The 12,428-nt window shown below is 30.7% G+C and overlaps 2 protein-coding genes across 3 annotated transcripts in view; one reads left to right on the forward strand and one right to left on the reverse strand.

Moving 5' to 3' along the window:
- Positions 1-12,428, reverse strand: part of LOC126884896 (adhesion G protein-coupled receptor A3) — a 400,023-nt gene that overhangs the window by 244,279 nt on the left and 143,316 nt on the right. The gene's annotated exons all lie outside the window — the stretch shown is intronic.
- On the forward strand, positions 3,774-10,567 carry LOC126884907 (60S ribosomal protein L26). 2 transcript variants are annotated; one of them, XM_050651238.1, is made up of 4 exons: positions 3,774-3,924; positions 4,125-4,313; positions 4,405-4,545; positions 10,385-10,567. In XM_050651238.1, exons 2-4 carry the CDS (start codon positions 4,146-4,148, stop codon positions 10,523-10,525), a joined length of 450 nt encoding a protein of 149 aa, XP_050507195.1. In that variant the 5' UTR covers positions 3,774-3,924; positions 4,125-4,145; the 3' UTR covers positions 10,526-10,567. The 2 variants fall into 2 exon arrangements, with proteins under 2 accessions (XP_050507195.1, XP_050507196.1); XM_050651239.1 differs by lacking the exon at positions 3,774-3,924 and adding an exon at positions 3,944-3,965.

A 12,428-nucleotide genomic window follows, 5' to 3' on the forward strand; every position in this document is an offset into this window, starting at 1 on the left:
TTTTACTGTCTGGATGGCACAGGAAGAGAAACAAAATAATGTTCTGTACTGCAGTCACAGGAGTACATAGTAGAGATATAATAAAAAAGCTGTTCAACATCACCGGACACCATTTAATTTTTAGAAAATGAAAAGTCTTCAGGTTGAATGCGATCTGTAGTATTGCTACATAATGAATGTGTTTAGATATGGTATTTTTTATTGAATAATCTATACAGGCCCAACTAAATGAATGTATACATATATTGCAGAAAGTGCATTTAATGGAGCAGCAAGTTTTTTTTGTGTTTCAATGAGGTATTCAGTTTTTTCTTTTAGTATATACACATTATCTTGTAAAATAGCAAGCTAATACAGTTCGATATCTAGACATTATAGAGCTTTCAACAGGTTTACCTTTTTTAAGCTTTATAATTCTTTCGACAGTTTTATTTCTTAAATAAACAATAACAACCGATGTTTCAATGGCCATATTATTGGTATTAATTCCATAACCCTTCCTATAACAATAGTCCCATTGTTGGAAGTTATTGCACTAGTTCTGCTGGAAATACTTACCAAAGTTGTATGTATCTGCATCATTCATCAGAAATTTCATTAAGATTTACTTGCCATGCCCTCTCTATGTACCAGGGACATAACAGTCTAGTAGGAACAGAAAACATTACGTTCAGGCATTGTAAAAAGTGTTATGTCTGACATGAAAATATTTGACTATATAATACCAGAACGCTCATGTATTTTTTCAAAAAAAGTGGGTAAATAAAAGTATCTTTTCTATTTGAACATAAGAAAACAATGGGAAATTCATACTGTCATAAGTTCAAAGTGATAGGAAATGAGCCCATGAGTTCCATAAATTGCGATTTACCAAACTTAATTAATATTTCCTTTTGCACAGCATTCATGGAAATACTTAAGACAAAAATCATTATTGTTAAATTCGGGATGATTATCAATTAGTATGCCCTGTTGGTTGTAAAATAATATTGGACATGACCCAGTCTGTAAGCATTCAATTACCCATAAATGAACACTGGTTGCGCCTACATCCATCTTTCAAATCAATGTCATAGGAGTGTTTAATGTTCGTGTTATCTTGTCTTGTAAGTAAATCAGCTCTCAATAATATTTAAAAAATGGACTAGTGGTAACATTTTTGTTTTAAATTATATTGTGTATATGCAAATATTTTACTTACATTTTTGAATATGCCCATAATGTGTTTTAAAATAATAAATGTTACTGCACAACAATCAGTTTGAATATTTTTAGATATGTACTAGTATTTGATTAGTACACGAAATGCAGCAGACATGTTCTCTCTTCTATCTTAAGAGCTGATTTAATCTCTACTTGTATCTGTAAAGTTTATCATTTTTCCCATAGCCAATTTTAACACTCCCGGTTCCTCAACGTCTATATCCAAACCTGTTACAATCACATTATCATATTTCTCTTCTCGTTCTCTAGGTAATCTAGTCTAGTAATTAATTCTCGAACTGTCTTGTTTGTATTAAATATCTTAATTATGTACTTATTTTATTTTTATAATGAAAATTAATAAATTAACCATATGCAGCACAGCAAACAAATGTTTTCGGAAATATATTTATAAGAATTTAATTGCCTCTTTTTTGTATAGGTATGACATATTAAGTAAAAACTACTACATTTATTAATATAATATTTATTATTATACATAAGTAAAAACTATTTTTATAGCTAGGAATTACTTTATTAAATGGTCTTAAACCTGTTCATAAATTTTGTTACTATATTTTTTAATTCCGATTATAACAATAATAACTTTTTAGTTTAGATTTAGGTCAAAGTGTGTAATGTCATGTTTTATGTATTTTTTAACCCTAACACATTTGTATGTAGCAAATCATATTTGTTATTCTTATCTTATTTTAATTATATTCATTTAAGTTTTGATTTAATGAAATAAACCTATCAGTCAAAAAACTGTTGTTTAGTTGTGTACACCCAAAAACTAGCTTGAGGTAATACAGACGTCAATTGAATATGACAAATCCACGTCATAAAGACGTCTTTCTATGGTCAAAATGTCAGCCTAAAGACGTCATTTATTATGTCTTATGTCACAAAATTACCACAATAAAACGTTAAATATAAAATTGCTCAATTTAATGTCATTCAAGTTCCATGTGATGTATAGGGTTTTTCATCAACAGTCATTTGTTTCGGCTTCTGTCAGATTTCATATAATCCGTGTATAATATTAATATACACAGATTATACGAAATGTGACAGAAGCCCGAAACAAGTACAATCGATGAAAAGCCCAATTGATGGCAAATTGGTTATTAAACCTGACATTTCGGTCATGTTTATGTCACCGATCAATTAAGACTAAAAAAACACCTCATTTAGATGTTACTCTGTTTGCTGGTCAGTTAGATGATTTGAAATACATGGATTACTGAATTTTAAAAAAGTTAAGAAAAGGTAAACTATGGAAGCACTGGGTAAAGAAGAAAGATGCATTAAATATAATAAAAAAAGACAACCTATGACAATAAAACATTAACATCAAAATTGTTAACCTTTATTCTGCTCATACTTAACATAATCTTCCTAGTTGAAGTCCACATACTGTGTATTAAAACTTAAAGCTACTTTGTGGGCGTTTTTGGCATATTTTAATAATTGGTTTTAATAGTAAAATGTATTAACAAAATAGATATAAAATTATTATTATTAACACATTCATGAACACGCTTCGCCTGTAGCCACGTCTTCTTATACTGCTACCTATATCTTCTTATTCTTACTTGCTTTGGCTTTCAATATAAACCACAATAATACCACCATTCATTTTTAAGTATATTATATATGTACCTATATTATGTAAGAAAATAGAATTTACCTAATAACTCACCTCGTCCCCAGGTAAAGTAAAGGTGCTACACCACTTAAATGTTTTTTCATTCTTATTTATTTTGTAACTTTAGCCAGAAGTTATATGATGGGAATTATTCATACAATACATATTAATACTATTAAAACTAATACCTATTAATATTCTAAATAATTATTTAATACTAAAATAAAGAAAAATGTCTATCTATACTACATTAATTGAGACAACATTTTCACTTTTCTTTTTGCAGGATCCTTGGGATTTTAAAGCTCTTCTCTATCTTGTTTTGTACAATAATTGTTTGAGAATGGCATACATACATAATAAGATGTTTCATGTTCTTGTACTCCTGTGACTGAATATTATTTTGTTTCTCTTTCTGTGACATCCACACAGTAAAATCTACAAAAACAGAACAGGTGATTACATGGGAAGTTATACCAGTCTATATTCATTGGTTATACTACTTATAGCTTACATTTATCTAGTATCTACCTACATAAAACTACCTTTGATATCAATATCAACCTTAATACCCAAAAAAATTAATAATAATGTGGAAGTTGTTCCATACCTACAAATTTTACCAACTGGGTAGGTTGCCCATGTTTTTCCTGCAAATTAAATCGTAAATCCCTATTATTGCCATTAATTTGCACTGTAAACAAGTATATCTCTTTTGAGTTTAATTCTTTTCAAAAGACTAACATAACGAGTTTTAAATTATAACATAGCATATTTTAGTACATTACTTGGTTCAATTTATTTACATTGTACATTTTTTGTACATAATCAAATCACCTGTAAAGTAAGGTTAAGATTCGGAATCAAAAAAATACAACTGTCAAATTTTAAACCAACTGACATTAGATATTTTAAAATTCCCGCTAAAAGAAAAGAAGTAAATCTGGCAACAGTGCGGTTGCGTGCTGGATATTTAATCTCTCCCCATTGTCATTGTCAAAAATCTCCAACTTTTGTTTTGCAAACTTGGTAACACTTCTTTTACATCAAAAATTTCTTTAGCTGTTGTCGTAAGTTATCCTTTCGTTAAATATCTTGTTTAATCTTAGTGGTTTGCTATATTTTTACAATATTTTCTGTTAAAATGTTTTTCAATAATTCTAAATCATCTCAGTTATTCCCGTATTTTTTCAATTTATTAATTCTACAGAACGATTTTTACAGTTTTCGTAAACATAACCTACACAAACTCAAGTCCCCATGTTTTCAGGGTTAAGGAACAGCTTACAAAATGAAATTCAACAAATTAGTAACCGCTTCAAGAAGCAAAAATAGGAAAAGGCATTTCACAGCCCCATCCCACATCAGAAGAACCCTTATGTCCGCACCCTTGTCTAAAGAACTTAGACAAAAGTACAATGTTAGCACTATGCCAATCCGCAAGGACGATGAAGTACAAGTAAGTTTATATTTATCTAATAAGAATTGCCCAATGTATGTGTGAACATTATTTAATTCTTAAAAAGAATTTATTTGTATGTACTTCGTAGGTTGTAAGGGGGCACTACAAAGGCCAGCAAGTAGGTAAAGTTGTACAAGTATACAGGAAGAAATTCGTTATCTACATTGAAAGGATCCAGAGAGAAAAAGCCAATGGAGCTAGTGTATATGTAGGAATCCACCCTTCAAAAGTAAGTAACCACATGTTTTAAACTAGAACAATAGATTACCATTTGTAAGGATTTTAAATTGGTATTTGAGGAGTCGGGTTCTTAGCCTATGTGGCTTTGTAATACAAATTCACAGATGAAGATTCCTTACATAATGTATACTATACTATTTTTACCCTGGAAGATCACACCTATTTTTTTTAATAAACCGCACACATGGGTGTCAGATACCCAATGATTTTTTGTGAAGAAATAAAAAAAAAGTAAATATTTTATGATTTCCAGAGACTCTAATCACATTAAATACATAAAAATAATTAAATCAATAATTTTTATTTTCTCTCTTAATTATTGTAGTATTTTATTATTTAAAATGCTCTACAGACCTTGGAGGCCTAGGGCTTTACAACTTAACAATAACAATTTTACATAATACAAATAACAATATATACTAATGTCTTATATTTATTATATAATTTGATTTAATGACTATGTAAAAATTGCTGCACTATGTTTCTCCACTGTATCCTGTTTTTCGCTTTCTCTTTCCAGTCTGTAATTTCCATCGATCCTATATCTTCTTGAAACTTTTCGTGCCATCTTTTTCTTGGTCTACCTCGTCTCCTTGTCCCAACTGGTTTTCTTAATAGTATCTTCTTTGGCATTCTTGACCTATCCATCCTCTCGACATGACCTGCCCACCTGATTCTTTGTGCCTTTGTGTATCTTGTTATAGTTGGTTCCTTGTAAAGCATCCTTAATTCTTCATTAGTTCTTCTTTGCCAACCATCTGCCGTATTTTTTCCCCCGAAAATAGTCCTCAGTACCTTGCGTTCCCATCTCTCTATCATTTCTTCTTCTGTTTTGTTTAGTACCCATGTTTCACATCCGTAGGTGACTGTTGCTCTTATTACAGTTTGGTATATTCTAATTTTCGTCTTTCTTGATACGTAATTTGACTTTAATAATTTTTTTAAACTGCCGACCTTTCGGTTACCTTTAGCTATCCTGTGCTTTAGTTCGTTTTGCTCGTGTCCTTTTTCATCTATAATGGCACCTAGATATGTAAAGTGATTTACTCGTTTAAATTTATATTCTTTTCCATCGAACGCTGTTAACTTTAGCATATCTACAGGTTCTCTTTCTGTGTTGCCTAGCACCATATACTTCGTCTTTTCTTCATTTATTTCTAGGCCGAATTTTTTTGCCTCTCTGACTAATCTTCTCATGATTTTCTTTAATTCGGTATTAGTTTTTGCTAGCAGTGTAAGGTCGTCGGCGTAGGCCATGCATTGATGTTCGTTACGGTAGATCGTTTCTTGTGTTTCTATTCTGCTGTTCCTTACAATTGTTTCCAAAACTAGGTTAAATAACACAGTTGATAGAGGGTCACCTTGTCTAAGTCCTTTTTTGACTATAAACTCTTCCGATTTGTGACTGTTCCACACTATTTCGTTAGATGTCATATTTAAGGTAATTCTTATTAACTTGATTAGCTTTTCTGGTATTTCCATTTGCCGTAGGGCTTCATACATTTTTTTCCTATTAATTTTGTCATAGGCCTGCTTAAAATCTATGAATAGTGCATATAAAACCATTTTATGTTCGTAGCAGCTTGTTTGGATTTCTTTTATGTTAAATAGTTGCTCTGTCGTCGATCTATTGTTTCTAAAGCCTGCTTGGTATTCTCCTATTAGTTTCTCTGCGTATACCTCTAATCTTTCTCTTACAATCCTAGCAAATATCTTATAGCACACGTCCAGCAAAGCAATACCCCTGTAATTCTGCAACATCGTTGCATCCCCTTTTTTATGTAATGGGATTATCCAGGCTTTGGCCCACTCTTCAGGCATCTTTTCTTCTTTCCATGTAAGTTCTATCAGTTCATACACCTTTTCCAGTAGTTTTCTTCCCCCTGCTTTCAGCATTTCTGCACTTATTTCGTTTGGCCCTGGACTTTTATTGTTTTTCAATTTGCTTACAACTCTTTGCACTTCGTCTTTGGATGGTTCGGCTATTCTTATATCTGCACCCTCTGTTCTGTCTTCGTCCTCTCCCTGATCTTCATCATCACTGTTTAGTAACGTTTCGAAATACATTTTCCATTCTTTCATAACTTTTCCCGGCTCACTTACTAGCTCTCCTTCTCTGGTCTTTATGTAGCTTGTTTTGCTTTGGTAACCTTTTTCTACTTTTTTTACCTCTTGATAAATTATTGTAGTAACACAAAAGAAAAAAATATTAAAAATACCTAAAAATAATTAAAAAACATTTTCTAAAAAACCGGAAACATAATTCAAAATATTTAACAACAAAATGGTCTTTCTAATTAAATATAACACCTTTTGATTATAGAACTCATATTCATTCTTAGCCAGGTATTTCAGTTTCACTCATTTTAGTAACTATTCTCTGGCCGCTGAAAAGATGGACTGATCACGTGAATGGCATGCACTCTTAAACGTTCATCTCTCGATGTTATCACTTCCTATGTTTACACGGCTCAAAAAAAGCGAACTAACTCTTGCTATAATATTATATTTTATACGGTTTGTTATGGGTTATTGATTAACATTAAATTTAAACATTATGTTGGCTTTTGCATATAGATTTAAAATCTAAATTTCAATTTTTATATATAGGGTGGACAAAAAAGTTTATGTTAAAAGTAGTTAACTTAAAAAAAATCGGTTTATAAATTTGATGGAAGGCGATTCGTTTGAATAGAATAGAATATCTTTATGCGTAAAAATCGGTTGAAAAACAAATAGGGTCAATCGGGGCTAATGTGAAACACACAAAACATTGGGGCTAATCTGAAACATGTAAATAACTTTAAAGTTTTAGTAGATGAAGATGTGGAGTATATGTCATTTTGTAGCTAGTACATTAATTAATTAAACCCCATATCAAACATAGTCAAAATCCACCTAACTGTGTATAGAAAAATATAAAAATCATAGTCTTGTAATTTTAAGGAAAAAAACTTTTAATCGGAATGCCAAAACTTTTTCTCACGCATTAAAAAATACATTTAAAAACACAATCATTTAATTACAATGCATTCTATTAGAGTGAATGAGCATTTTTAGCTATAAATGTTTGTCCTAACTCTGACCAAACCTAAAATATTATCCACCAAAGTCGAGGGGCTAATATGAAACAGTGTTTGGGGCTAATGTGAAACACTCTCCAGTATTATTTCAAAACACACTCTAAGCAAAAATATTCTACATTATAAAATTTGTATCCGCCTACCACATTTAAAAACAAAATAGTTATGTCTTTTTGTTTTTCTTTTTGTTTTATTCATGCAGCTTCTTCCTTTTTTACTCTGTGTCAAAGGTAGGCATTTTTTCAGCTGGAAGTTTTCAGTCAGCTGTATGACGGAATTTGTATATATGGAAGGTGACATCTTCAATATAGATTTCATGGAAATAGTTGCGGTTCTACCTTATCCAGTAACCACTTTTAAGTCCAGAAAAATTACATATGTATTCCCTGGAAGTGTCAATGTGTATGAACAATGACTGAAGTTAGCAAAGGCTTAGGCCTATACACAAATTTGTTCATATTTCAGCTATTCATTTTTCGAGTTCTGTATTGTAGCTTATGTTGCTTATTTTGAATTATAAAAACCTTCCAAATGTAAACTGTTATTGTTATTACTAATTTCCATGGAGATTAATCCTACCTAAATCCATATTTAACTATCTTATTGTTGTTGTTTTAATGTATCAGTTAATTGGCCAAAGTGATAAAATGCAAAAAAAAGTAGGTATAAAAATTAAGGTAGTAGGTAGTAGGTTAGTAGGTACTGAAAGTTTACATACACAGCTAAATGCTGATATGTTTTTTGATTAATTTAATGGTTGTAATAAGGCAGTTAAGTATATGTTTCACAATAGCCCCATTGCTGTTTCATAATAGCCCCTTTTCACGGGGCTAAAGTGAAACGCAGTTTTATTTTTTTTGTGCTTTTATTTTATGACAAAAAACATTTTTGAAACCACCAACTTGTAAAGGACACAAAGATACATACTAATGAATTTTTGTTTGTGTCTTGGGGCAAATAGATCATAAGTTATATTGCAAAGTTTACATTTTTGTTTCATATTATTTTTGTTTCATATGATTTAAATGATTGAAAAAGACATTTTTGCTTCGATGAACCTTGTAAAATTTTAATTTAGTAAACTTTAGTAAAATTTAAAATTAATAATTGTAAAAGTAAATGTTAAATATATGATGAATATATGTATGTATACTTTGTTATTCCCTGACCGTGCTTATTGAAAATGGCAAGTAGCTGAAACGTTTAAGCAAGAATAAAGTGTTATTTATCAAACTGACAAACCCAGGAATAAAAAAGTTTCTATATTTGGCAGTAGTTATTAGATTTTAAGGAAATACCGAAACAGGTCGATTTTGGGGGCACATTTTTCGATACATACATCTGTCATTTGTCAACCCCCACCCTTCCACGTCCCTGACACCTTATTCTTAAATAGGGAATAGTGGTTGTGTGGTAGCTCATTTAAAAGAGAATTCAATTCTCTATTCAGTAATATAAACATTATCATCATTATGTATACAGGGTGGGTGGATGGCGGTACAAACTTCCAAGAGGCAGGTGGATGGCAGGAGCTGGCTTGAACATTGAATTTAAGCGAAAATCAATGTTTATTTGTGAAATAAACATTTATTTCTGTTTTCTGGCAACAGTAAAATGTATTTTAACTAAAATAAATTACATACATTCTTTTTTTTAGGGTTCTGCTAACTCGTGGGATGCTTTTTTATAAGTGTTCATTATTACACCTTTTTCCTCAACAGTTAAATGTCTTTTTTTATATTTTTTTCGTGGAGGTGAAAAAGTGTTTCCATCCATATTTAATAAACGTAACACACAATTAATAATACTCGTTAATAAACGTAAAACGTAATTCACAAAAATTTAATACAAATTAATTTACGTGTAAACTCTTCAAACAATTTTGAGCAATGCCCGACTGCCAACAAAATAATTCACCAGCCAGCGGAAGTGCAAAACACAAATAAGAATAATGACCGTGTAAACAGTTTCTTAGAAGGTCTACTTACGGACGGCCTGTCGATGCCTGTATCGACTGAACACGTGACCTTCGATTCCATCTTTTAGGCGTTCCACTATACATTCATAAGTCAATTCGCAAGTCAATTTTTGGTTTGTTATGACTTTTACTTTGTTGGTTTATAATTTTACATATCTTGTACTAGTATATAACGCTTGTATGATGCTTGTAAGTCAATATTAAAATTTAGCTAATACCATTAAATTTTAATATTGACTTACAAGCTTTCGTAGTTTAAAAGAAATGCAAAATTATAAACCAACAAAGTATAAAAGTCATGATGAATCAAAAATCAACTTACGAGTTTTGCAGTTTAACCGTCGCTATTCTATTGTCTTTTGAACAACTCATTGATGTACTTCGTCCATCTCATTGTTTCCTATTTGTATTGGTTTTTTTTTTTGAGCTATTTCTTTAATTTTTTTGTTTCTATTAAAACTGTCATGTCTTTTCTGGTATTCTTATATTTCTGTGTATTGTATATAAATCGCAACCATAAGTTGTTTTAAATAGACAAATTGAAAATAAATTAGTTTTGAACATACATGATGAATTAAACCATTCGTAGACTGCAGTTCTTGAACTAGATTGTGACGTTAGTTCCTGAAGTTTTTTTAGGATACTGATGTTACTTTCTTGCTTCAGCTGCACTCTGGTTAAAAATTTGGCACTGATTTCAAACAACATTACACCTATTTCTTGAGTAACCAAAGCCTTTGTCTCATTATTGTTTATCTTTGTTTCAGGTTGTTATTGTTAAACTTAAAATGGACAAGGACAGGAAGAAGATCATTGACAGAAGAGCCAAAGGACGTTTGGCTGCTTTGGGCAAAGACAAAGGAAAATACACTGAAGAATCCGCTGCCTCAGCTGTAGAAACATCTTAGGTGTATAAGTAATTTTTAATAATAAAATAATATAAAGTTGTAGTTTTGTTTAATTTCCCCTTCGTAAAAAAATTGTTATACAGTATATTCCACTGTAGAGAGTCATGCAAGGAAAATTAATAATTGGTATAATGTAATGTCAACTTCAAAAGAGAGAATATATCTTCTCCCGTCCTGGTTAAAGAGAGCCTACAAACAGACGCACATGCTATAATCGAGGTGGGACCTAATTTCCCCACAAACATTCATGAGTTTAAAATTTGATAATGAAATGATTTACCAAATAGATCTTATTCAGTGCTAGAGTTTTGATAAAATCACATTGATTTTATTGTAAAGAAATAACTTTTGGTGTCACTATATAGTTGTGGTCTATAGTTTCGTTTCTGCTATAGCTTACTGTCTACCTATGTGATGTGGCTAGATAACACCATAATAAATATGTTACACACAATAATCAAAGTTGGCAAAATATTTATTGCTAAGCATGTAGTAATAAACATTTTCAGGAATATACTTCGTTCATTTGGAAGAAGAGGTTTATAACTAAGAATTTTCACTTTTTCAGTAGAAAGGTTTTAAGATTCATATTAGTTTATTTCACTTATTTTGTGCAGTGTTTATTGATATTATAGGATTTAATTATTGAGTATGATAGATTTCTGATCTTTTTATCGCCCTGACAAGAATTTTCTTTAAGATATCAGGTTTAGAAAAAAAAATTAGATATAACCTTGAATAAAGAATTATTATCTTTTTAATACACTATGTTTGCTTATAAAGTTACATTTTAGGAAATATATTAATAAAGTATTATTAAAAATGCCATTATATCGATTATGATTTAATAAAAAAACTAATTAAATAAACTATGTGCATAGAAATCAACCCACCTAAAAACTTGGTCATTTTTGAAGTCGTATTTTACACCTGTTGACCGATTTAAGTGATTTTTTTAATATGTTATAGCCTTATTCTTCAACAATATGGCTGTAATAATATATCTAAACAGGTAAGTGTTATTTTATACCGGGTGTAACAATGAGTGTTTTTTTCCTCAAAGTTCGGAACACCCTGTGGAATATTCTGGCGTATATAAAATCTTGAAATTAAAACTCAACGCTGTAACCTTAGGCTTTCTTAACATTTTGCTCTTTGATTCATTCGCTTATGTTGGATAATAAAAAAGTTGGGCATTTTAACAACTAGCCATGTTCTTCATCAATACAGGGTGTTTCTAAATAAGTGCGCCAAATTTTAGTAGGTAATTCAGCATGAAAAAATAATGACCATTAGGTTTATAATCATATGTTCGCAAATGCTTTGTTTCAGAAATACGGGATGTTGAATTTGTTCGTACAATCTGACGATTTATTTATTGCTCTAAAACCGCATGAGATATACTAATGAAATTGGGTAGGTTATTGAAGAGGTAATTATTGCGCATTTTGTGGCATACAGTTAAAAATTTTATATTCACCATTGGCGTGCATACGGGAAATATGACCAGTATGGACGCCAATGGTTAATATAAAATTCTTAAGTGTATGTCAAATATGCGCAATAACTACCTCTTAAAACCCACCAAATTTCATTTGCATATCTCAACCGGTTTTAGAGCAGTAAATAAATCGTCAGTTTGCAAAAAAAAAATTCAACATCCCGTATTTCGAAAACGAATCATTTGCGGACATATGTTTATAAATGAAACGGTCATTATTTGTCATGCAGAATTTCCCCTTAAAGTTTGTCGCACTTATTTAGAAACACCCTGTATTGATGAAGAATGTTGCTATTTAGTTGTTAAAATACCTAACTTTTTTATTATCCAACGTACGCGAATATTCCTTACTGATAATCAAATAGGTATTGTGATAATTACTTTCTTTTCTTTAGGAAGAAC

This window comes from Diabrotica virgifera, chromosome 5 (assembly GCF_917563875.1).
Source record: "Diabrotica virgifera virgifera chromosome 5, PGI_DIABVI_V3a".
In the NCBI taxonomy this organism is placed as follows: domain Eukaryota; kingdom Metazoa; phylum Arthropoda; class Insecta; order Coleoptera; family Chrysomelidae; genus Diabrotica; species Diabrotica virgifera.

Coding starts and splice junctions, on each gene's coding strand:
- LOC126884907 (XM_050651238.1), top strand. CDS start 4,146: ATGAAATTCAACAAATTAGTAACCGCTTCAAGAAGCAAAAATAGGAAA. Junction 4,314..4,404: donor GCAAGGACGATGAAGTACAA/GTAAGTTTATAT, acceptor TGTACTTCGTAG/GTTGTAAGGGGGCACTACAA. Junction 4,546..10,384: donor TAGGAATCCACCCTTCAAAA/GTAAGTAACCAC, acceptor TCTTTGTTTCAG/GTTGTTATTGTTAAACTTAA.